At 39.6% G+C, this 26,665-nt stretch overlaps 1 protein-coding gene across 2 annotated transcripts in view; it reads right to left on the minus strand.

Moving 5' to 3' along the window:
* The window catches only part of NAP1L1 (nucleosome assembly protein 1 like 1), a 31,035-nt gene extending 7,164 nt beyond the window's left edge, over nt 1–23,871 (minus strand). The window contains exons 1-9 of one of the 2 annotated variants that reach the window (XM_072863873.1): nt 23,748–23,871; nt 9,335–9,369; nt 8,531–8,619; nt 5,849–5,951; nt 2,582–2,723; nt 2,036–2,116; nt 1,664–1,789; nt 1,085–1,156; nt 285–424 (exon numbers count right to left, since the gene is read on the minus strand). In XM_072863873.1, coding sequence (XP_072719974.1) covers nt 285–424; nt 1,085–1,156; nt 1,664–1,789; nt 2,036–2,116; nt 2,582–2,723; nt 5,849–5,951; nt 8,531–8,619; nt 9,335–9,351 — 770 coding nt within the window. In that variant the 5' untranslated portion in view covers nt 9,352–9,369; nt 23,748–23,871. Of the gene's footprint in view, nt 1–284; nt 425–1,084; nt 1,157–1,663; nt 1,793–2,035; nt 2,117–2,581; nt 2,724–5,848; nt 5,952–8,530; nt 8,620–9,334; nt 9,370–23,747 lie in introns of both variants that reach the window. The other variant, XM_072863863.1, reaches the window with a different exon arrangement.
* Between the last annotated feature and the right edge of the window lie 2,794 nt (nt 23,872–26,665).

Below are 26,665 nucleotides of genomic sequence, written 5' to 3' on the forward strand. Positions count from 1 at the left end.
TTTTTAATTTATATGCATATATATTATATATACACGTATAAATTATTTATAAGTGTGTATATATAAGTTATATATTCTATAAATTATATAAAATATAAAACTATATATGTTGTATTGAAGCTACTGAAAAAACCACTAAAAACTGAAGTCGAACCCAGCTGTTTACAAGTTATTAGGTAGCAATATCTTTTCCAGCACCTTCCCAAGATGCTGTAAGTCTACAGTTGGATAATGCTAAGGAACAAACTGTTATGTTGCCTTAAAAGTTATTTTTTAGCACTTACCCTGTACAACCCATGATTTCTGGTCCATCAAAGGAGAAGGGATCAGAATCATCTGGCTCTGACCTCATTCTATACGTCTTTGTCAATACTTCATTTGTGAAGTAGTCATTTGGTTCAAAATGAAATTCTAATGTGAAACTCTTAAAAAGAATTGCAGAGCAACAACTTTAGCAATTTAGCAACACATACCTTTAACTTCTAAACACCTAAAGTCCAAAACCAAAAATACACATGCAACAGAATATATCCATCTCCTCCAAAACTGAAATGGTGCACATACGTAACTTATTCTAGAATTTGCTGCCCAAGTTGTACAATAAATCTTCAAATGTTTTAATTTACCATGTTGATCTTGTGCTTATTAGTTAATATACTGCTTGCAGTAATGACACAAGATCTCCCCATGTACAGCTTTCCTGGTGCCAACATAGAGAGAACTTCTAAATTTAAAATACTAAAACTTAGCAAGCTATCCGATTTCTGGCAAGGAAATTATATCCAATTATAAGTTATACAAAAAGTACCTGAACGTATCAAAATTTAAAGGTGAAACTTAGTCATCAGATATTAAGGCCAAGTTATTAACACATCAGAATTTGAAGGTTAAATTAAGTATAAATTCATTCATAGGGTACTGCAAGACTAGTACTAGTCCTTGTACTGTTTTTCAGAAGACAAGAAGCAGCTGCATATTTCTCATGATTGCCACAAGACAACTGGCTATCACAGACCATGCTACTAATACACAAATAAGTCTTAAGATAACATAAAAGTAATCTTGTTTAATAGGTTAAACTAACCATAGGCTGTCCAACTTCTGAAAATTTCACTTTTATATCTTTTAAGTGTTTCAGGATAGGTTCATCATGTTCCTGTAAAGAAAAAACAGTTTATTCAATTTTCATAACATTAAATTGTACAGATTTAAGACCCTGCAGAGACAAAAAGCCATATTTAGAATGAGTTTTACATATGACAAGAACCTTTTTACAGCACAAACATTTTCATGAACATGACCAGCAGATGGCAACAATGGCCGTAAAGAGTTTCCACTGCAGTACACAACCTGAATCCATGATTAACACCAAGTAGTTTATAGCAAGATCTAATACACATCTCATACACACACTCCTATAAACACAGAAAGTGTATCAGTAAGGTAAAATAAGTTCAGCAAATAACAACACAGTAAGAAGATATTTCAGACTGCTCTGTGCTCTCAGTTGAATAAAGTACCAGAGATGACATCCAAAGTACTTGTTCCATTTTTGCTCTCCAACAGACACATCAAGTAATGTACTGTTTCTACTCCTTTCTTAAAAAAAGGCACTTGGATTAAGTACTAATGCAACTTCAAACAAGCCTGGATGACCACCTACCTGAACCATATCACTGAGCAAGTCCACGTTCTTGAATACTGTCAGCCAAAACTCAGGAATTCCTTTAGGGTCTTCTTTTTCTTCGTCCTTTTTTTCCTCTTCAAGCTTGGCTTTCTCTTTCATGTCCTCCTTGATAGAATAAAAATGTTAGTTTTTCTTAATTTTAAAAGTGCCCCCACAAGATTCGTTAACAGTTTTATGTTGATACCAGTACAGATTAAATTTCATGTGCATGCTTTAAGCAATCATTACGAATTATTATAAGCAATCAATCATTATGCACCCAAATTTTTTTTAAACTTTAGTTACTGTATTGAATCTTGTTTCATGCTAAAGCTTGAGATATTGATGAGAACCAATTATGATACTCACTGAAATTTCTTCTTCAACATCTGCTTTCCATTCACACTCTTCCTCTGTAGGTTCATAAATTGCATTGATGATTTCACTTCGCTGAAAGATTAAACCAAGAATATTTTCACATTTCCTAGTCATTGCAACCAGCAATGCCCTAACCAATACATTCCTAATCTTAAAGTTACACAATTAGTAATACATTAACTATTTATCAAAGCTTTTTCTTCTGGCCCTAGAAGACAACTCAGCAGTTACGAGCTTTTCCACACAATAAAGTAAGCACCAAAGTTCCAGAAAGGTTACCATATCATCTGACATCTGCTCAATTAACAAGATGAGGCCTGGTATATTGAAGTGAATTTGGTAACCATGGAACAGACTGAACCTTTCTCCCCCTTAATCTTAGCTGATATTCACATGGATGGTAAAATGGTGTCAATTGAATTGAACGGGCACATAAGAGACCAAAATAATTCAGAACATGTATAAGCTTTCAGTTTATATTTCCTTGTGTTTTAGCTAAAGTTTTTAAAAATACAAATCAGATTAGCATTAAAATACCTTGTCAAATAAGGGCTGATAGAGAGCAGCATACTTTCGTTCCAGCTCATGAACTTCCTCATAGAACTTTGCTTCTATCTGTGCACACTGAACTTGAAGGTTCTTGAGAGCATTCACACGTCTTTTAACAACTTTAGGCAAGCTGAAAAATTCAGTGACAAAACTGTTACTAACACTGCATGCTAAGCACATTTTGACCCCTAGTTAACTAGTCCCCTTAATAACCAATTTGCATCAAAACAGACTTTACATTCTACTTTAAGCTTTAGAAAGCTGAACAAATCAAAACTATGACCCACTGTACCATGCGGATTGAAACTGTTAGCACAGGCTTTTAAACTGAGGCTTAACCTGAATTAGAACCAGAGTATTCCAAACACCTGTATCAATCATGAGACAAACTTCATACTAAAAACGAGTTTTACGTTATCAATGAGCAGCCTAGTAAATCCATACAATTAAGCAGAATTAAGGAAGGTCTAATCACTAACTGGCTTGGTTTTATGAAACGAAGTTCAAGATGATTGAATTATTACTTTGCTAAGGAAGTTAATCTTCAAAATTCACATTTGTTTCACTCAGGAAAGCAGCTGGTACTACTGTCTTCTAACATATGAACTGTCACTCCCAAAACGAGCCAGAACTGTTTTGCTAAATGAGCCACTGTATTATACATGTGTAAAAGGAAAGCAATTAATACAATCCTCATGATAAATACTTGTCAGCTACAACTCTTAATACTAGTTTCACTTTAGTAAAATACGCTAACATAGACTTACTGTTAGGACAGAAAGTTATCTACATCAAGGCTACTGGTGAGATTTATGGGGTAGATTGCTGACAGCCTCCACTGCCTGTGAGGTGGGCCAGACCCCAGCACAGCTACAGGAGATTACTGTGTTAACTTCCCACATTTATTTTATTTAAGCAGTTGGGACACATTATTTATAACACAATAGTAAACAACCACTTTTAATTGTTAGGACCAGCTTCAGGTTAGAGGAAGTAACCAAGAATATGTTAGCTTAAACACTGAAAGTTTGCATTAATTAAAGCTATCTTACCTTTATTAGGTAGGACAAGCATGTGTTTCAACATCCTTGTTCACTTTAAAATGCAAACCACCCTTCTCCCTGACGGCTTTACACTCAACATGAATATACTATTTCTGGTTACTAAGATAATATGCAGACCACTGAGAAATCAAGATTTCCTTTAACCTTCCAATTTACGCAAAAGTACTTCTGCTACACGAACTACCAAAAAGCTTAAATTTAGTCATGTATGTTCATAAAGGGTTGATAACATTCTTGTTACTCTGATATTTTCCCAGAAGTTAGTCAAGTTAATCATTTGCTGTAATTTTATCTTCAAGTACAATATCAGAACTAACAGCAACTTAAGTAGCAAGTTCAGTTAGTTCAGGAAAAAAATGTTAAGGAAGAAAATTAATATGATTGCACAGGTAAGTCATACAACAATCGCCCACTTAATGCCACATGCATATAGTTAGACTAAGAGTACTGGCCCTAGCGATTGCGTATAAAAACACTGTGAAATTTCTAAGAGGTAGTGCCATACATGCAGCATGTCCAACTCCAGTATGTCAGAGTAAAGATTTTAACACCTTTATTAAAGAATCTAGAATCTTCTGCACATGTCAAAGCTACATTTTGTTACAGTCCATGCCAACTAGTTCAAATCTTACAATTTGTACATCTACTACCTTTATAAACTCTGTACTTAAAAAAAAAAAGGTAGTTGCATGAAAAAGACAGCTTTTACAAAGTAAATCCAAAATGGAGAAGCAGACCAAGTAGGATGACTGGATTGCACAAGTACAACAGCAGCAAGTAAAACCTGTTGCTCTGAATACAAGCCACTAGCAAATGTTCTAATTACACAAGAATACAACCTTCTGCGTGCAGTTCAGGGAAATTCTACTTTATGAAAGTAAGTTTCATTAAAATTATTGTGGCCAGGCACAGGTGAAGAGGTAAGTTACTGGATAGCTGCCAGGCAATTAGTAGATTCTAAGCCTGAGCAGACAGATGTTTTCCTGGAACATGTTCAGTTTCCTACCAGCTTATGCATCTAGTTCCTTAACAGCCCACATAACAGGCTTTTAGGATCCCAGATTCCTGCTGACTTCTGTGCCATCTCAGTGTCTAGACTGTGTAGATAAATAAGCTCAAAATAATACTTGGGAAGACATGTCAGAGGCACCTGTAAAGCATGGTGAAGTCAGCATGCATACGTTGAGAAAATGCAGACAACTTATACACATTTTCCAGCTATTTTTGTACTGCAAGTTAGGTAAGCATTTGGTAACAATGGAAAAGTTGCAATGCTTTTGTGATAGAGAATGCACTACTGTACTTTGAATTGATATAAAGAAATAGTACAGTATCTTAGAGAGCAGCTGACTAGAAGAATGTCATGTAAATCCATGTTACCACTTTTGTTCACTCACTGTAGTGTACAGTACATGCCTGTACTGTACTGTATCCTTTGGCGTACCCTTTGACTCCATGCTCTTTCTTGGGCCAGTATTCATTAGGGAAGGCTGTTAGTTAAATGGGCTTTTCTTCCATGCTATCATCTATAACAGGAAAGTGGTATGAGTAGGAGCAGCAGCAGCAATGTCTGTTACTCAGTAGCCGCCCCAGTTCAAGTCGATAGCAATGTAGAACCTTATCACAGCAAGACAGTTGTATTCTTTACAATTCCTGTGGATGTGGCGAAATGTTCGTACACAATCAGAAATTACCTAAGAGTGCCAGAAAATTCTACCTGTTTAACATGCAGATCAAGTAAAGAGAATTTGAGCCAGAGATTGTTGCAAGTTTTGATACATAAGGACACCACATGAAGTAAAGAATTTTATTAGCTCCTGGTTATACTCTAACCAACAAATGACTATATTAGAGATGCTAGGTCTCCAAGTATTAGATAACTGATGTTTCATGATTAAGGCAAAGCTACAAAAGACATTCCAAGTAGTAGGAAAGTATCTTTTAAAAGAAGTGTGTCATATTGTAACTGCAGGGCACAGGGTCAGCCACTGTAAATATTTTAGCATTCTTTTCTTCATAAAAGCCCAAATAAAACCCCTTCAATTCTGAGATGCACTACAGACAGACTATATCAGTATTCCTGCTATCTGGGCAGCACAGTGGTTTATGACTATTAATCCTACAGACAATACTGTTCAGAAAGCAAAAGAACCATTTACACCACTCTGCTTATACTCAACAAATACTGTACCTTTCTATATATCCTGTAGATGTTCCTACCAGACCATCAAGTCTTTCCTGAAGGGCTGCAAGAATCTGAGGATTTTGCATCATCTGCACAGTCAACTGCCGAGCTAAATTAAAACAGAAAATTACATAAGTGCAAAGTGCATCTTTTGGGCTAATCTTGAAATAAAAGTTACTTAAATACTACAAAAGAGCCATAAGTTTACTATATATACACTTGTAAAAAGAAACACAGGCAAAGAAGTATTTCAAACACCTCTCCATTTTGGCAGCATGGATCAAATCCATCCTATGCTGAATGTAGAAACAGCACCTGGATTAAAATGGCCACTATTTAGCAAGCTGAGCTTTTTGTTAAAAGGGAAGGTTTTATATAATGCCCTTGAAAGCATCAGTTTTGCCTTGACTGCTTTTATTTTGAATTCATTAAGAAAAAGGCAAGGTAGAAGAATTTGTGCTTTTACTTTAACAAGGGAATAAAAACTGGAACTGGAATTTTCTTTCCATTTACCTAAAATGGAATTAAGCAAGACAGTTTCAGACTTGGCTTTAAAACTGCTTTACAAATCTATGTTTACCTAATTTTTCCTGCAAAAGAATAAATTATTCATTAGAATAGTCTGACACATTGACTACAAAATATCAGTACTAGGTCCTTGAAGTCTATCATCTACATCATCTTTAGAAAGCACTTTGTCCAAATGGGAAACCTGGTTCAAACTAGAAGGTAGAAGTAAATTTTTAAAAACACACACACAAATTCGTAGCCTAAGTGTTCTCATTATCCATATTAACATCAGCCCTTTTACTCCTGCTCAAAATCTGTGCCTCAACCTGCAGAAATGAATTTCACAACTTCATATTTTTTAATAAGAATTTATGATCAGTTTTTATCACGCTGTTTTGCCTTCTTCCCCTTATCCTCAACATCTACAGATCGGCAAACAAGTACTTTGCATTCCTTATGAGATACTAGGTTTATATAGCATTCTTCTGACACCTTCAAATTAGAGTGAAGCTTTTGAATCCTTCCTGATACAGAAAGCTTTTGGAAATAGCATACCATTTTCCATTTCTATGCCTTTCACTACAGTAACCACATGTGAACATTCTCTTCCACTTTTATGTCCTAGCACAGCAATTACATGCTGAAAAGTTACTTTTCAAGCGACATCCAAAAAAGCAGTCTTGTTTCTCCATAATGATTGCAATCAGTTCATATTTTAGCAGTAGAAGATGTAATTACTTCTTAAAGGTACTAACTCACATTAGTCAAAACTACTCCTCCTGTCAAGGTATCTAGTTTTCTCTGGTCTTACTATTCATTAGTTTTTCCTATACACTTGAAAACCTACCCAATTTTGCCACTTGAGTATGTTGCCAGTTACTCTAATACCAAATCAGTATACACATCATACACATGGCATGCCAACACCAACAGCTACATCCCCTCAAACTAAAATCTGACCACATATTCTGCTTTGCAAGTTCTTGGATGCATGAACACTATTTTTTCAAAGAAGTTTTCCCAAAGCATTAGTGTTTTACATAGTGTCCACAGAAGGACCTTTGACATATTTAAAAATGGAATTACCTAGATTTAAAAAAAAGTAAATCAGTAAAATCTAAGGAAAAATTGTGCATGAAAAAATACTAGAAAACCAGACAAGAATTGCAGATGCAAAAGAACTGCTTAACACTGTGTCAAGTTTCCCTACTACTGAAACCTGTTTCTGATTTATAAAATCCAATTTCCCTCCAAGATTCCTATAGCATAATTTCCCCTCAGATCCTCACCTACAATAGCTGGGATTAATCACTAAAAATACACATTACTCATCTCTAAGTTCCTTTGGGACACCTAAATACTTACCATTTAGTTATTGTAAGCTGTTCTTCAGAATTTTGCCATCCAGTTTTGAAAACACTTTTTTCAATAGATATAGCAAAGCCTCTAACATCTTGAGCAAAATTATCCTACTTTTCTTTAGTGTAATTTTTCTGTTCAAGCAATCACATAATGTGGCACTATCTGCAGTCTGAATCATTTTATTGCAGAGATTATTAGTTATTTCTCTTTTGGCTACTTGCTCTTCAGATTCTATCTGTGCACCCAATCTTTAACCACAAAGCATGAGTAAGACTGTTCAGCACAGACAAAACAAGTATTCTGATACATGTTCAGGTTTTTTTGTTGAGGGAAAAAGAAGGATTTATTGATTTTAAGAGGGATAACACTAAACATGATTTTTGTTCTCTTCACAGTCAAACAACTCAGCGGCAAATTACTAAGCAACTGATCAAACAAATAAAACACACACATATGCACCTGACTTTTTTCCTACCCAAAGCTTCACATTTTAAAAGCTTTTAACTGTTGTTAGTTTTGAAATAATCTAGTCACATACCCAGAATAATCCTTTCTTTTCCAATTATACATCCTTACAGGTGGCCAGCACTGCCCGAACTGGTATTAACCATGACTAAAATGAGTGACTGCAGACAACTATTAAAAATCACACAAATGGGGAAAAAAAAAAGTCCTTGCTTCAGAATTTAAATACAGTTGTGCATCGGTAGTTATATGTTTTACCATTTCCCATTATTTTAAGCAGTAAAATCCTTCTAACACATTAATTAGAAAGCATATATGCAGCTGCTTAGAAACCTTTGTTTTCAATGTTACCTTTGCTGTTGGCATCTTCACCAGTTTCTTCTTCTTCTACTTCTTCAACATCTTCCATATCCTGTTGATCAAGTTCAGACTGTTCTTTGCTATTAGGAATATTCAATAACAGGATCAAGAAGTTAATTTCATAAAATACTATAATGAGCTTAAAGAGCTCAAGTTAGAGATCATGTGGGTAGAAGCAAACTGTTGTATCAGTTTTGATCTATGACAAACTAGGAGTCTTAATAGCCAAACAAAGCCAAATTTGTCTTCACAGATTCGAGTTTCACATTCTACAATCTCAGAACAGTTTAAAAAACTAGCAGCTTTCCAGAATTTTGAAGATTCCTTTTTACAAAAGAATTCCTTCAGCTCCTGTTCATATCAACAAGTCAAAGCCTCCTTCTGCTCTACACATCCTCTTTGTTAAGATGTGCAGGCCCTGAGAACTGAGGGTAGGTTCACCTAAACTATACTTTGAATGCCACAAAATATGAGCACTTGAAGTATAGAAAAAACTACATACGGTGAAACAACAGTAATAGGCAGTACCATCATTTTTTCCCCTCCAGAATTCCAACTAACATAGGAAGTTGCCTAGTGCCTTGTCCCAGTTTTAGAGTTACTTACAATTAAGATCTCAAATCCATTTGGCATGAGCAACTCAAGCTTTTCTCCTACACACTATAAACCTCACATCTTGCCACAGTGCCAAGATCACTACCTAGATCCTGTCTATCAAGTATCTGGAGATCACAGCCATCTGAAGTACAGCATGGGACACAGTCAGAGCCTCAGTAACCTACAGATTTTACTTACTTGTCTATGTCTGCCATTCTCCTAGATTTCAAACCCTAGAGGAAAAAACCAAAAACGTAAGAACAGCAGCATTAGAATTCACTTACAAGGTCTATAGGCAAGTGCCATAATACTAAAAAGGAAAGAAACACAAACCATGTCAGCTTTAAGAAATAGGATGAATACATATTATAGTCTGAAGAGTGGTGTATCTCCCATGCACTTTTTGAGCTCTCACTCTAAAGCATATAGAAATACTGAAAAACTTTGTTCTGATTTAGAACCAATAGATCTACTCACATAAGTTTAAGTGCCAGTACAATGCCATGTTGCATTTTGCATCATAGGACTGTACTAATATCACAGATTGAAAGCTAGTCCTGTCTAAGCATAAAATCGAAATATAACCTGAGAAAAACTGAAGCAAAAAGGGTGCTGAATCCTTTTGGTAACTGTTTACTCATTTCCAGCATGTAATTGCAGACAAAGGATACTTACAGCTAAATCAGTTTCTTTTAGTACTAAAGACATGTTTTTGTGGATTTACTTTCAATCCCAACTTCACAAAACCAGTCCAAGTAGTTCCTCAGAATACCCAGAGAATTGCAACATTTTTAAAAAAATTTGATGCCAGGTGCCAAGCTATTTAACATGACTAATTTCCATGTCCTGAACAATCAGAATTTTCTTAAGTATCTCAGTATCATCATAAACACATGCCAGACACAGTAACTAGAAACACTGTATGTTGAGACTACTGCAAATCTTGCATACCATGAAGCACTTATGTTCCCAAATGTATTACAAGATAGATAACATTTTCCACCAGAAAAACAGTACTTAGGAGTCTAGCCTCCAAAAAGATGTTTCAGGTGGCTTGAAGTCAGAGACAATACTACACCCAAGAAAACACTGTCCCATTACTGCCGTCTTAGGTCCAACAGTTCAGGAGACACCAAGTACCAAGAATAATCCACAGGCCCAGGAAGCATGGAAACCACTGCTTTAGAGTCTCCATTTTAGCTGCTGTCCAGTAAGCTAAACAAATTCAAGTTTCTTTCAGGAAGTTCAACTCCTTATAATGCATTCCAATGAGAATTTTAATCAAAGTGTTGGAGGTGTATGTTTCAGAAAAAAATGAAAATTGCATTTCATTTGTCCAAAGCATGTAACGCAAGAGCACAATCCCAGTAAGATCAGGACATTAACAGTCAATATGAAGAGACATGTTAGAATCTGAACTTCAGAATTTAACACCTACATTCTATGTAGATATAATCAAAATATATTTTTCTGGTGTCATAACTACTTCCCAACAATTACATGGGAAGGAAGTATCTGATGTCTTCATTTAGGACCACAACTTTACAGTCCCAGTAAAGTATTTAGGAGAGCGCACATAATCAAAATGTTCCACTCCCTAGTATACAGAAACACTAGAGAACCAACTACTTGTCAATCTATTTTAAAAAAATAATACAGTATTTGCTATCAAATAGAATGGCAGCACTACTGCAAACCAAAGGACATTAACAATTCAGTAAGAAATGGCGAGTTCCAGTAAAATTTGACTCAAATTAAGTTCTCAAAATTCAGATCACATTTGCCTGTCTCGTGACTTCAGGTTTACACATGGATGCAAGCTGCTTATATAACAATTCCAAAGAGTGTCCTTTGGATACCATTCTCAAAAGATAGCATAGACTGAAGACCTATAGAAACTGAAAACATACTACAACTACAACTCACATTTAAACGCCTCCGTATTTCTTGAGCCACATAACAATTAGCATTCTTTCTGATTTGCAAAAGATTTTATCCGTGCAAAATATACAACTTTTTCCTTACACATTTCCTCTTAACTTATTCTTCATGCAGGACATTTTCAAGGAGACTGGTAGTATCACTGTGCAAAAGAACAGGAGATGCACAGTTCGCCTGCCTTTCATGCATTTTTATGCAAATGTCACAGACAGTGATCACACAGACAAACTATTATTGCTCCTCACAGAGACCGACATTTCCTCTCTCCATTCTCCCCATCAAATACAGCTTCACTTTCCATAAAACTAGAGGCAGTTCTTTCAACAAAGGTGTGACCAGTGACAACACAAACCCTGTGGTCTCACCAAGACAGTGGGCTAGATGAAACAGCAGCTGAAACACCTTCGATACAGGTTTGCCAAGAGACCTACTTCTACAGTTCATTTAAACATTTTTCCTAAATGAGGATATGAGATTGGCTATGACCAAGTCATGCCTAAAAACTTTTAAGTATCCATCCCATCTCCAACAGTGGCCATTAGCAGATGCCTAGGAAAAAAGCAATGACATGGGAAGAATTCCCCCAGAAACTCTTCTAGCTTTCAGTCACATTCAGAAAAAACACACTGGCTCAGGAAGTGCAGGTATTTGACAATGTCATAATAAATTTTTATTTCATAAACTAGTCCTCATCTTCCCTGAAACCATGCAGGTAAGCTGATGTTATCACTCAAGTATCAAAGCACTAAAATCCTGTTTCTGAATTGCAACATTCAGCTCAGAGATCATAACTAAGTCCAATTTTTCTACACTGGGCAACAGTGTGGCAGAGGAAGTTTCAACAGCAGTCTCTGTCTTCTTGAGTTCTTCAGTGGGCCCTTCTTTTCACCATTCTGAACAAATACCTGTCAATCAGCAACCTTCATCCTTTCACTGTTCACCCCTCTTTCCAAGATCACTTATGACAATGTTGAAGGCATTCATCTCATTACAGAACCCTGTGGAAGTCCAGCTTCTGCCCCTCTCTCTCCTCATTGCAAGGGGCAGTTACTCACCCTCTGCTTCCTGGCTTTTAAACAATCCATGCAAGCACTGTATGTTTTCCAACTATGGCCCAGTTTACTCAAAGACTTTGAATAACATTCTTCAAAGATTTTTTTTTTTAAATAAAATATACTGTATCAAGCAGCTGTCAACTTCAGAGCCTCCCTCCAGTGTGTTCCTATCTGCCTCATCCCATTTTTCCTATTCTCCTTGCATCAGTCTTTCACGTCTCATCCTTTAATCTTCCCTCTGCTTTTTACACAACTCAATGTCAGAACATTTGCAGTTGGAAGAGTTCTTCAAACCAAGGAGATACTACTGTTTGTCATGACACTGTCATCTGCCAGCTCTAGACAACAGTTCTTGTGTGAGGAGGCTACAAGGCACTATGCCAACAGAACTACATTGACAGACATTTAGACTAATCTGTGCAACCCACTAGCATGGATATATAACAGCATCACATTTAGTTTATTGTCATTTACTTAAACAACCATAAGCTTTTCTGCAAACACAGTTCTACCGGTAAAAAAAACCCAAAACTGTAGAGGTAGACAAGCATTGAGAAAATGCCTTCCTTAAGAGCAAACAGCCTCCACTATTTTTGCACAATGCCTAATACAAGGTCCCAGCCTAGTATCCAGAGCTTTGGATACAATATGTACCACAATCAGTAATACTAAAATACATCACTGCAGTATTTATTTTGCACTATCTCCCCAAAACTAAATCTTTGGATAGAGTATTCATATCACTCAGCTTTCCATAAGACAGACAGAGCCATCCGTCCTGGTTTGTTTCATAGGTGCATTTAGGATTGTGAACAGCAGCAGCACCTTGGCATGTGAGCAGCAAGAAGCATTCACTGGGATCACTTCTTGAAGTAGTCCCTGGGAGATACCAGTTCACCAGTTGTCAGTGCAGGAGTATAACAAACCTGGCTACTGCTGGTATGTTACTTCAAGCCTCAGTGTCTAGGTGATTGCTTCGGGCTGAGATACTACTTAGGATCTAGGCCTCCTGACTGCAAGAAAAGGCTTATGAGTACCAATAAAGGGTAGCCTCCTCCCCTGTTCAAAAGCCAGCAGGCAAATAAAATATTTTACAAATAAGGAAGTTATCTCCCTGTTACTTAAACAGCTACAGCCAGTAGCACTGCATTATGGTCAAATACAGAGGTGCCCAGAGGCTTCACTTACAATGTTTTGCTGCTCACTGTAAAAATACGCAGAGGAAAAGTAGTAGTTATCTTATCTTTGCAGGGCTTTAAAGACTTGTTCCTGGCCATAGGAAGTTCATGGTACAAAAAGGAAGCAAAAGTACAGAAAAACAAGCTACAGTGCAAGTTTTCTAAAAGCTAAAGTTTAAAACCTCTTTCATATAGGTAGCTTAAGCTCGCTCACAAGCCTGCCTGCCATCACCAGAAACATGTTTTTTCAAAATGGAAAGGTTAGGAGATTGTTAATCCAGCACCAGCTTAGCCATAGCTTTGAGTGCATCCTGCAGAATTACTAAAAATTAGCAGAACTCCCTTAAAAATTTAAATCTTACCAAAACAGTATGAAAACTTGCCATTTTCACAATGTTTAAAGGACACTTTGCCTCTTTAATCTGTCATGTTTCTTAAGAGAAATGTAGTTTGATATATGCAGCAACTAATAATGATACTGCCATGTGTTCATCCTTAAGTTACCCATTAGTAAGCTTTCAGGGGTTATTGTTTCTTCACTAAGTAATTTTGCTCAAGTGAAGACAGAAACACAAACTGTAAATATTCAGCCCCTCCCAGTCTTTCCTTTTTTCCCAGTCTGCCCTTATCCACCCAGAAACCAGTCTGACTTTGCACAGCAGCACCAGCCATGCTACAGCTAGGACACAAACACTCTGGTGAGAAGCCTTTCCTTTTCGAAGATCAGCTTTAAGTGTCCCAAGTAAGCATGCCAGTATTAGATTACCCTGACATCCGTTCGGCCTCAAGAAGACAGGTCACAGCGAGGTGAATTAGGAGTCAGCTGAGGAGGCAAGACATTCCTGAGACACAGTTCCTCCAGCAAAACAGCTTTTTTGCACAAGCCCCAAGGCTGGCAGGCCGCCAACAGATCTCAGCTGTTCAGCATCTCTGTGGATACCATACCACACACAGTACCCATTCCCTCCCTTTCAGGAAACATCATTTCCCCTTCTCTAGAGGAACTGCTCACACAATTAGCTTGCAATAGCAAGTAGAAGAAATTTCTCAAGTAGTTCAAGGGACACAAATGGGCTTTTTGAGGATACTGGACCCAAGCTACAGCCAAGCCTTGTTTACTCGCATCTTTAAAAGAAATCTACCCTTTTGCCCAAACTAATTTCCTCAGTAGTCAATAATAGCACTGCAAATAAGTCAGCCTGTCCGCAGAATAGCATATCAGCCTCTTTCTGTCTCTGGCAAGCCTTGGGCAACTGAAAGCAATACATTAACAGAAAATACCTAAACCAAATGAACCCTATGTCAGATTAAGAAGCTGCAACATAAAATAATAAACTAAGTGGACTAAGTCAGATGTCAGTGAAAAAAGAGAGGTCCAGCTAGAGTACAGCTAGTTGTACAAAAAAAAAATCAGGATTAAGTCCTGTAAGCTGCTATTTGCAATGTGTGCAGAAACCAAAGGTGCCAGACAAATGACATCATACCATCTAAGTTCAACTCTCACTACAGACTGGGAAACTCGAGTGGATTACATCCACTGAAAGTTACTTCAACCTAATGTTCTTGCCTAGCATTCCAGGAGGGCAACTTGTAACATTTTTCTTTACATCATCACCATCAAAAAAACGCCCAAAATTTAAAGTAGTAGTGTAGAGATCCATCACAAGATGCTGTTTGACTGTAAATGTTCAAAATAATTGTTTCAAGTAGTTTGCTTAAACCACTAAGAGGGGTTAGTAACTTTAAAGAGCTCAGATGCTCTGCATAGTGCAGTTTCATTCACATCAATGTCAGAACTGGGTAAACTGTTTAAAAAGCACACAGTACATGGCATAGAGTCACACACTTAAATTTTTTTTGGTACTAAGACCTAAAAAAACATATCAATCATTTCACAACTGTTAGTAGAAGCTATGGTACCAACCACCAGGTAGGAAAATTGTTACATGAGAAAGGATCACACAGTTCAGTAGTAACTAGGAGAGCATTTAACTCCTCTTCAAAAAGGAGCAATTGAATAATGTATCAGATTAAAAAATGCCATTTCAAAAGCAAATCAAGCAGAAGACCAAGTTTTTCCTTTTTATTTGTGTGATCAAATTAATGAAACACCTATTATTGTTAGCATGGAAATTGGTCATGAAACAAGGGGATAATGTGCCTATCATTAACGTGGCAGATAAGCAACATGTTACAAAGATTATATAATTCATATTATGGAAAAATATGCCTCCTTAGGAAAGCTGAAGGTCAAAAAAAAAAATCAATCTCAATTAAGGGAGCAGGGTAGTTCTATGCTAGAACATCAAGATACCACATCTATTTGATGTAAGACAGTATCAGCCCCTGAACTCTCCAGGGACAATTTCCTTTTATTAGTGCCTCAAAGTTCTTCTGTTAACAACAGATTTCTGATTGTTAATGTAAGAGCAAAAATTGACAAAATTAATTTAAATTTTCAAATCTGGAGTAGATAATTAAGATTGTCTACCCAAATACAAGCACAGAAAACAAGAGTATGAGATAATAAACGAGATAGTACTAATATAAAGGCTATCAAAGTCTGATAAAGAGACTAAGGAGCTAATGGTCAATGGAAGCAAGGAATCCAGGTTCCTCAATACAGCAACAATAAGGTGCCACTGGACCCTTTCAGTAACTCAAATCCCTCTGCTTTGTTGCAATTTATTGTGCAAGTACCAACTCATCCACTATGCACAAAAGACATGCACAGTCAACAGCAGAAATGCTAACTGGCATGGCAATATATAGGAATCTTTAGCAGAAGCTTCAGTAAGGTCTTCTGGACCAAACACCTTCTGGTCTCCTTATCCAAGACAAGGATAAGAAATTCAGATGAGTAGTGGTGTTTCACAAAACATACTCAGAATTTTAGCTATGTGCAAGTGCTAAACTGACCAAGATGGGAAGCACTCACATCACACAAGGGAGGTATGCCCCCTTCATAAAGCAAATACCAAGTTTCTCTGCTGAACAATCTTCCAGTCAGCTAAAGCCAATATAACTGGCAAATGCTGCTGAAAAAGCTTATCGTGGTTCTTCCTTAGCTATGTGTACTCCCTTCCTTTCATGAGCAATGTCTGAATGGCTGTAAAGTTAAAAAAAGAAAAGTGCTAGGTATTTCTTTGTACAGGGCTAGATCTGCAGTTGCACGAGTAACAGCAGGGTCAAGAGACAGAGGCTGCCACCAGCAAGTACCTTTTATAACAGCTCATGAAAAGGGTTAGGCAAGTCTGAAGTTACTGTGAAACCTGTGTGCTACATCATCTTACCTTGTGATAACACGGAAAAATTCACAATCTGGCTGTAGAGAATAAAAACACTAAATCACAACAATGCTGAACCAAGGAACACAACACAATTGAAACTGTCTGCTCTCTCCCCTTCAAGTGGTATTTTTTGCTTTTTCTAAACTCCTGAGGTAAAGACACCAACTTCAGCCATTTGCCAATGTAGCTATTTCACAGTGCTTGCAGGCCTCTGCACAATACATGTCACAGCATGAAAACAGAGATTTTCCACATTTCATCTTTAAAGTGCTCTACAACTTGCATGAGAATGCCATTTACATGATGGTAAAAACTCAAATTCTTCAAAACAGAGTGATCATTTTAATAACTAACTCAGGGTTAGTTACTAGTAACTGCAGGGCTTGCTTTCATTCATGGGGAAACACTTTTTAGAGCTTTCCCCTTAACTAATTTTTAAATCAGGAAATGACAATTCAGTCAACAAATACTGAACTCTTCTATTTTTGTAGCATTTTTATTGAATTTTACGTAGTGCCTGTTTACTCTTGCAGTAAAAAAAGAATCTCCGTAAGGAGAAGGAAATGGACTACAGAATTACAATTTAAAATCAGGACTGAATTATATCTGCATGTTTGTCTCTGCTACTGATCTGAGCTCCCTGATCATGTTCTAAAAATAGGGTAATTAACACACAACGTGGCCTTTGTTCTGGATGCCAAGATTCTGTAGCAGAAAACCTACCAATTTCTATTTGGAACAATCATTCATTATTAGAAAAGTAATCCAGAAGTTTAAATTCAAATCTGAAAACCTAAATAAGGATTTTTTTTTAAAAAAAACAAATTAATCAGTATAGCTTGTTGCAGTTTCTGCTTGCCATCACTGACAAGGGGAAAACAGCAGCCACCCTGAAGGGCTGAAATCAAAGTCTTAAATACCTTTTCATATATGAAAACTTCCTAAGAGAGTATTTCTCTATACAGTTCGTGTTGGTACAAGTATTCAGTTTGTTAAAAAGTGTCAAAATAATATAAAAATTGTGTTTGTTAACAAAGTACTTCAGGTAGCAGGGTGCGTTTTAACAGTTTAAAAGATCAACTTGTGCATGCCACAACATCAAATGAAGGAAAGGAGCGTGTCAGTTGACTACTGAGATTGCCACATAATCAAACACAACCATATTGGCAGTTATACTGCTATCTGCAAGACTCACACACTGCAGCATTAAAGGTTTTATCCAATTTAACTTAAACATCTAAACATCCTTATCTGAAAAGAAAGTTAAAAAAACACTGAAAAATGTGTACAGGTTTCAAAAGCGTGGGTTTTGCTGGAACATCTGATGAATTCAATGTTGTAAATTCATTCACTCCCCACGAAGCCACTGAAATTCCTAAAATATATTTAGCAACGTTTTTTGTTAGCTTCAGTTCAATATTTTTTCCATGGAAACAAAGTCATTACTAAACTGCAAACCTTAAAACATCCAGTTTTCAACTAACAACCTAGCATTCACTAAAAAAAGAACACAACAACAATCTAACTTTTACACATTTTGGAGGCTGTTAGGGGTGAGATGTTACAATTGGTAGTAAGACCCAACAGAAGTATACACATGGTTATGGTTTCACTAAGTCACTTTCAAATGAATACAGCTGCAGAGTTTAAAAAGCATTTGTAAACATATACAACACCTGTAGAGAACTTGAGCCAAGGAACTTGAGCCTTATTTACAAAGTGATCTTCATAAACATTTTCTTGTGAATTTCACTCAATCATGCTTTTGGCACCAGTAGAAATACCTAATACTTCCAAAACAGTGAAGAAGGTGATAAAAGAATCAAGAGGCCATGTCATGAAGATCTCACCAGTTCAAAAATAGCAAGCACATTTCTGATGATGCTACCTTGCACATGCAAGGAACAGAACAAAGCACTTGTACCAGCTCATACTTAACCATCCAAAGCCAAGATGAGTAATTTCCAAAACTGGAATATCAGAGAATTAAGAACTGCTTAAAAGAGTGATCCCAGAGAGGCAAAATAAAAAATACTAAAATCTAGAGTAACACATACTAAAAGAAGCAATTCAAACAAATTTAGAATTCAGAAGGTCAAAAAATTGCTGTGCAAAGACACAGGTATAATTGAACACAGCCCATTGAAGACTTCTACTCAACACGCAGAAGTAGTCAAGATCTGAAATGAATGCATGATGACTAAAACACAATGCAAAATAAGATCATTATACACTTTAGTGATGTATCCTTAATAAAAACACTGTATTCACTGCTGAACATTGTGGAAGAGAGGAAATAGATCAGTTCAGGGCCTAGCAACATGAATACCTGAGGAACAGAAGCAGTTTAAATCTGAGATTAATAGTATTTGAGAGGTGTACAGTGAGAAGTGACACAAAAAATACTTAAGTTAAAAGGAAGTTCAAAAAGAACTGATTAAAAATTGGTTTGGATGTAAACAATTGTTTTATTTCATGTCCCCTCCTGTGTCCCCCCAACTTAACCTTTCAAATGCTTAAGCCAGGTTTTTAACTAGAGCCAGAACTAAAAGAAAACTTTCCCTCAATGGCCAGTCATCCCACTAGAAATGTGAATGAACTGCCCCTCCTTTGAAACATCACATATTAAAACATCTAGAGAAAGCAGTTGACTGAATTAATCTTGCTGCAGATGCTCAGAAAAGAAAACAAGCATTCATGATTCTAACCCAAGTCTTAGAAGCCTGGGGGTTTGCTCCACTCCAGATTTCGGGCACCTTCTTAGTCCAATCTCTTAATCAGAATTTCCAACACTTGAAAATGAGAATAATTCTAGTATCGCTCAGGTTTTGGGTGAGGGTTGCTTTGTTGTTTGGTTTGGTTGTGGTTTTGGGAGGGGGTGGGGTGGTATTTTTTTTTTTTCATTAAATGCCAAATCAGCAGCTGAACACCACACAGATACAGGTACATCCAGAAACTTAAGTTTTCATATCTAAAAAGTTGCTTTCACATTTTGATCATTAAAAGCTACTAAGGATAAACTGGTAGTATTTTGTTCTAAAGTCAACAAAGATCAGGTGATGTGCAAGTGCCTACTCAATATCACAAGTTAAGCTTTAAACTGAGACATCACCATTGTTGATTATTTCTGTGCAGGTGTACATTTAAGCACACATTCAGCCCTGAAATGCATTCTGTATTTTCCAATACTAAACAGCTTTCCATTTAGGAAAGATCTCCAGTCTAACCTTTGACAGTAGTTAAGATGCAGATTGTGTTTTGGTAATATGTAAACTCATTCAAAAGATTAATCTTTAGGGAGAACATAAATTACTTCAAATCTTAAATTATTTATATTTTAAAACTAAATGTAAAGTATCAAAAGTAAGTTAGCAAAGTCTCCTTTTCTTTTCTAAATGCAACTGAAGTTTTAGTCTGCAACATATGTAGTCTTCCTGAAAACTTAAGGTCAAAGTTATCACTAAATACACAAGGCCATACTCATAATTAAGATTTTTCCCTTTGCATTATCTTTGTTGAGTGTAGGAAGTCCTCAAAAACCTCATGCATTGTTTCTAAATAGCTTAATTTTTCAGAAGATCATCAAATGAATCCCCAAGCAACTTCTGTGATGCCTTCCAGGCATGTCTGGTTTTCTAGACAAATACATTATGACACCAGACCTACTCTCCAGATTAACAAAGTTAGGTGATGAGGAACTGCACTAACCTCCAAGCTGAGTGAGGATCAGCTAGATTGAATTAACTTTAATTATAATCACTTTTGAGCTCAAAGTAATTTACAAATGAAAAGTGACCTATAAGCATTAAATCCATCATCACAACCATTTATCAGATTAAACACCACTTGTACAATACTGTTCTGCTCTATTATTTACTAGCTGGTTTCCTAATGAGAAGTTAGATGGAATGCAGTTGCCCAGACCAGAAGCTAACTCAGAAGACTCCTCAGCTCTAATAAAAATACAACCGACATTGAGAAGTCTTGCTTCTGCCTGCAAAGTACTATCTTCTGTATAAATGCCTACTAGTACCACACAAATACCAAAGCACTATCAGTCCATGGAAAAACCCAGACCTGAAGTTCCACTGAATGCACATACAAATGCAGAAAAACAAATAGGCATTAAAAGAACACCTGCATCTCCATCTTCTGCAAACTGTCCAATTCCTGAAGTTTCCCAAGAAATAAGAATTGGACCTTTAGTCTGAGATACAGCATGTTTGTAGCTGTGTCACAAGAACCTGAAGATGAATTGGGCTACAACCATATTAACAAAAAGGTATAGATACCATAGACATGTTCATTATATCCATTGGTCTACTGGAACAAATTGGCTTTCACCAAAGGATTTGATCAAGAATTCAAAACAGAAGATGCTTGTCTTATTTTCCCTGAGATTTTTCACTACTGAAATTCAAATCCTCAAGCTATTTTATTCCCCGAAGGAATATAGTCTCTGCCACAATGAGTTAAGTTCTCCGTATTATAATTACGTCAAATTTTAGGAGCTAAGTGAATAAACAGATTTATACCAATGCGACTGACAGTACAGCAAGCCAAAGTTCCCTTGAAGATCTGGAGTTCTGTATTAAAGAACACAGCCTCAGCCTGGAAGACTCAGGTCTCACTCAGGGTTGTGAAAAGTCTGTTAACAAAGCTTCATAACATACCCACAATGCCTTGCTTTCAGTTTCACTTGTGCACACATGTTCATCAGTTATGCAAGAAGCTAAGAAAAAAAACAGACCACCCATTTCCAGGGTGCTCAGTAAGCAGATCACCATAACAAGTCCCCTGCCTGCTCCCAGAAACAGTTTTTGAGTGAGGTAGGGACTAGATGAAGCACAAGGATGGCAAAAGCATTGCTGTGCTGTATATACACACCACTGCAGTGGATCCAGCGCTTTTGGCACTTTCTGTAACACTGGGCTGACTGCACAGATGCAGCACACTACTGTGCACTTCCAGCAGTCCCGACCCTCAGTTCCTAGTCCTGTGAATGCCAGAGAAGGACCAGGGGCTCTGAAAAACACCAGATCTACCACCTGTGCACAAGATCCTCATTCTACAATCCTCTGTCCTCAGAAACCAGAACACATGATATGCAAGACCTGTCACAAAATACAGAAAAAGTGGAGGGAAGGGAGATTGCTAATATATACCACTCTCACAGGAGTAAGCGGGCCACACAAACAGAAGTTCAGGTATCAATGGCCTATTCTAAGCACTTATACCAACGTTTCTGAAGCCCTGAGCAGCGTAAGTTTTTGCCTGGTACAGAGGCATCCACGTCACTCAAATTTCAGTGTATGTAGATTTCAAATTCTATTTTGCCCTAAGAACTGAGATAACTTCTGGATTTACAAAAGACTGGAAGCCATTCAGCTTGCTTCAATCCAAGTACAGTCCCTTTCTCATCCTTTAAGGAGTTTACCATTGTAAAAGTGGCACAGCAGGAAACAAGCTACTAACAAGCTACTAACAAGCTACTAACAAGCTACTAACAAGCTACTAACAAGCTACTAACAAGCTACTAACAAGCTACTAACAAGCTACTAACAAGCTACTAACAAGCTACTAACAAGCTACTAACAAGCTACTAACAAGCTACTAACAAGCTACTAACAAGCTACTAACAAGCTACTAACAAGCTACTAACAAACATTTTTGCCAGAAACTACATACAGCTGTACGCAGCCTTAGGCCTTAGCTCTTCTCTGAAGTTTTATTTTATGACTGAAATGAAAATAATCAGGCACTACCTCCTGCCTGATTAACATCATGTCCACCAGCAGACACTAAAATCCCAACAGAGGGGGCGAACAGAGGAAAGAATTTGTCATACGTTGCACACCTAATGCCCACTTCTCTTACATTCCTCAAAGGAGTTAGAGCATGAAACATAAGTGTATCTCCATAGGGCTTCAAACACAAATGGACTCGCACAAAACTGCAATGTGCTTGGAGATAAAACTGTGGAAGATGCTGCCGTATTATTACTATCCCACCATCACTTGAAAAAAGGTTTGTGTTTTCTTCTGCAAGCAAATGGGGAAGGTTTACTATTAAATATTGAAAGCCTCACAAGTATGGGCAGTGTAAGTCCCCTAAATATCCGACATGGAGTAGATGGAATACGTTTTATATGCAGACAGATATATTTGAATGCTAAACACAAGCCAATACTTCCAACTGTAGCTACTAGATCTTTCAGGTAGTTTCTTAGTCTTCCTTGGTGACAGGCATGATACACCTCCCGTATCTGCTACTGTGGACAACGGACGCATCTACCATCAGGAGCAAAGCGAAGGTCTCATTTTGGGCGATACCAGCCAGCAGGCACCCAGAGACGCGACACGTTGAACTCCAGAAAACCGAAAAATGCCCTTTCCTGAGGCAGGAAGCAGGAGTTGCCCGTCCCCTGGCTGAATCTCTGGGTCCCCCTGCCAGCAGCGAGCAGCACAGCACACCCCAGCCGCGGCTCCCCGCACGGGAGCGAGAACAAGGCGCGGGAGCCAGCACAAGGCCACAGCGCGCTGCCATCCGCCGTCCCCCCCATTGCCCACCCCTCCGCCATGCGCGCATCCACCGCCCTCCCCTGCCCGCCCGGCACCCAGCCCCCTCCCGCGTCCCCCACCGCGGCCCGCCGGACACACACACACACCCGCTCCTCGCCGTGCGGCTTTCCGGCCTCGCCGCCCTCCCCGCCCCCCACCCCCGGCAGCGCCGGGCGCGCCCCGCGGCGGCGCCGCCGGCCCCGCTCCCTCCCCACGTGTTGCCGGGCAGACCCGCCTCCCCTCAGCGCCCGCCCGAGCAGCGCGGCCCGGCCTAGCCCAGCCCGGCCCCTCCGCGGGGCGCGGCGGAGAGACGCGCGGGAGGGGGGAGCGGGCGGCGGGCAGCGCTCCCCGCCGAGGCGCCGGGCGAGCAGCGGCGCTGCCGGCGCCGCCACCCCGCGGGCCGCGAGGGAGAGGCTCGGGGCGGCGCGAGCACCGCCGGCCCCCCGCGCCCCGGGGCCCCGCTAGGCCGGGCCGGCACCGCGGCCTCCCCGCGCGGGAGCGGGGGCCAAGCGCCCCCCGCTCGCTGACCCCCGCCCGCAGCCCCCCAGCCCCGGGGCGGCGGCGGCCCGCGGCGCCCCGCCCGGTACCTGCGCGGGCCGGGGCTGGCGGTGACTCAGGAGCGAGGAGGAGGCGCCGCGCGGCTGGCGGTAAAAAGACCCGAGCTCCCGCCGCTCGCGCTCATATAGAATTAACGTCACCACGTAACCCCCCCCTCCCTCCCCCGCGCGCCCCGGGTCTCCTGGCAACGCGCGCGCGCGCGCGCCCTCGCTCGCGCCGCCCGCCTCGGGCGCGCGCCGGCCGTTGGCTGAGGCGGTTGGGGCCTGGCCGGGGGAGACCGTCCCCCGCTGCCCGCTGCCGCCGCGCCGGGCGGGACGGGACGGGACGGGACGGGGCGGGGAGGCGCAGAGCGAAGGCCCCGGCGTGTCGTCCCCCGGGACGTGTGTCCTCTCACGTACCTCCGGCTGATTCCTCGTCCCCGCCGTGGGCCCGAGGGGAAAGGCGTGCCGGTGCCCCACGCCTGGGTGGCACCCTGCCCGCAAACCCACCAGGCGCTGAGGCCGTCCGGCCTGGTCTGAACTGTGGCACCCAGAGCTGTTCCCCCACTTGGTGGGCCACAGCATGGCGCAGAAAGCACCTCCTCCCCGGCGGGAGGGCGGCGGGGACGGACCTGCCGGCGAGTGGGGGTGTAATGCTACCCCGACCACTTTAGTGCTGCTTTAAACCTGAACTGGAAGGGTTTTTGAAGGCACCAGAGCAAAAACAGCAGCAGTCTGTCAAGTAGGTACAGACTTAAACAGGTAAACCCTATTCACAAGCTACGGGTACCACAAAACCACAGTCAGCACCAGCTTACCTTAAAAGACCAGATTGAAAACCATGGTGGTTCAAATGTTGTTTCATCAGAGTTTCGATCATTCCTGCCTGGGCCAGGATGGGCAGCCAGAGACAGGAACAGCTTCAACCCTCCCATTTTAACTTGCCATACTTGCCTGCCAGAGACCTTAACAGCCTGGTTTCCTACAAACGTCTCTCATGCCTAACTGCAAGCTCCAAGTAAAGCCTTTCCTAAAACTGATTCCTTCCTAGGGCTTCTCTCCCATGGTCTTGAGTAATAGCATGGAGCACACTTGGAGAAGATATCTACGGTCTACACTAAGCTTATGGAAACATAAATGTCTTTGAGACTTTTAGCTCCTCTTGGCTGGAATGAGCTAATGATTTCAAACATTATTAGAGGCAGGTGGGATGGGCAGACATGGTATGATGGCATAAGAGCTGTTTACTGAGGATATATCACTTACCAGATATTTAATGTGTATTCTCTACATGTTACTAAATTCTTCCATCTACTTGTCTAAAGCAATCTGCAGTCTAAATGTAGCTATTTAAATAATGGAAAGGACAGCAGAAAGCAAAACAAGAAGAAAAAGTGGTGGATCTGCCTAGTATCTGCAACGCAATCTATGTTAAGAACAAGGGAAAGATAAAGGATCCTGTTCTTCGCTGTACAGTGCCACACCAGTTTTGTTCCAGTGTATGGGAGTAAAATCTCAGCCCCCAAAAGCAGATTCTTTGTGGTAAAGATATCTCATCTGCAAGGCAGAAGTTTATGCAGAGAACTTCAGGATGCCCTATTCCCCAGCACATTGAATTTTGGGAGGTGGGCTTTTTTATAACATGCAATTTAAAATAGCTAGAAGCTGCGAAAGTGTAAGGAGGCAAAAGAAGGATTCAGGCAAAAGGTTGCACAACATAGTCCAAGTGATAAGAATTAAGGAGAAACAGGGATGGAGATGTTAGGTGAAAGTACCTGTAGCTGCCTTGCAACCCTCAGATTTTAAAATTGGACTAGTTGCTAATTTTTTATTGATCTGAGATGTCCGGTGCTTGGGAGTATGAAGAGAGCAGAGGTGTACAGAAGGCATTTGATAAAAATGAGCCATCGATTGGTATTTATTGCAACACTAATTACATGCTATTGCAGTCGTTCACTTTATTCAATCAGCTACAGTGGCAATCATCTGTAAACAAGTGATTCACAAGGCGGTGGCTAGCCGTGCTTGTCTTTCTGAGACCTGCCACCTCATGACATGCAGAACCCTGAGGTGAGACCCAGTGACCCCTATAGAGGAGTGATGCACAGAAGAAATGAGATGTGCAGAAGCCATCAGTGTGGAGTAGAGAGTAAGCTAGTCAACAGCAGGGGCCAAGGAGTGGGGACAGGTCTAAGCTGGAAACTTCTAGACTGGAGGGATATGCCTGTTCATCCAAAATTCACAGATGTCTTCTAGGGCTTTTGCATTAGTCAGGTAAGTCAACCCCTTTTCATGAGACAAAGTAAAACCCAAGCCCTTATACTGGGGCTCTTTAGCAGTTTTTGAAGAACAACAGTTACGGAAACATTTTGCAGTAAGAAGCAGTTTCTGTGAACAACTAAGTAGGAAGGGACAAGGGAGAGGACATATGGACACCACTCCTGCTTCCACATGGCTCCTGCCATCACACGTGTATGGAAAGAGGAAAAGACAAGGCTATTTCTTACAATACCTGAATCGTATGCACATGCAAGCTTTCTAGTTTGGGTTGTTTTGCTGTCAAAACAGTTCAACTTATCCTGACATTTTTGCAGCCGTGACAGTGAGACTAAAGAAACTTCAAAGTTAGACTTGAGTTGAAATTAAACGTGGCCTTGAGTTTTAATGGCCCATATATTTTTCTTTGCTTTGAATTTTCATCTTCCTGTGTGCTTCCCATGCTTTAGAGCATGCTCTGCAACTTTTAGTTTCAATCTGGCTGGACAGTTGGAGTACTGCCTTGGTATTGCACAGAAAGTCAGACTAAGACCATTTTTTGAATAATGGGAATTAAGTGACCTGAGAATGCATTAGATACTGGTACAGGTATATTTTCCTCATAAATGTGTATTATATTTCAAAATATTACATCTTGAAAGGAAGCTTTTGTAAAAGCCTTAAAACGTGTGTGTGAGAAATGTGCAGGTGTG

This window comes from Ciconia boyciana, chromosome 1, assembly GCF_034638445.1.
Source record: "Ciconia boyciana chromosome 1, ASM3463844v1, whole genome shotgun sequence".
NCBI lineage: Eukaryota > Metazoa > Chordata > Aves > Ciconiiformes > Ciconiidae > Ciconia > Ciconia boyciana.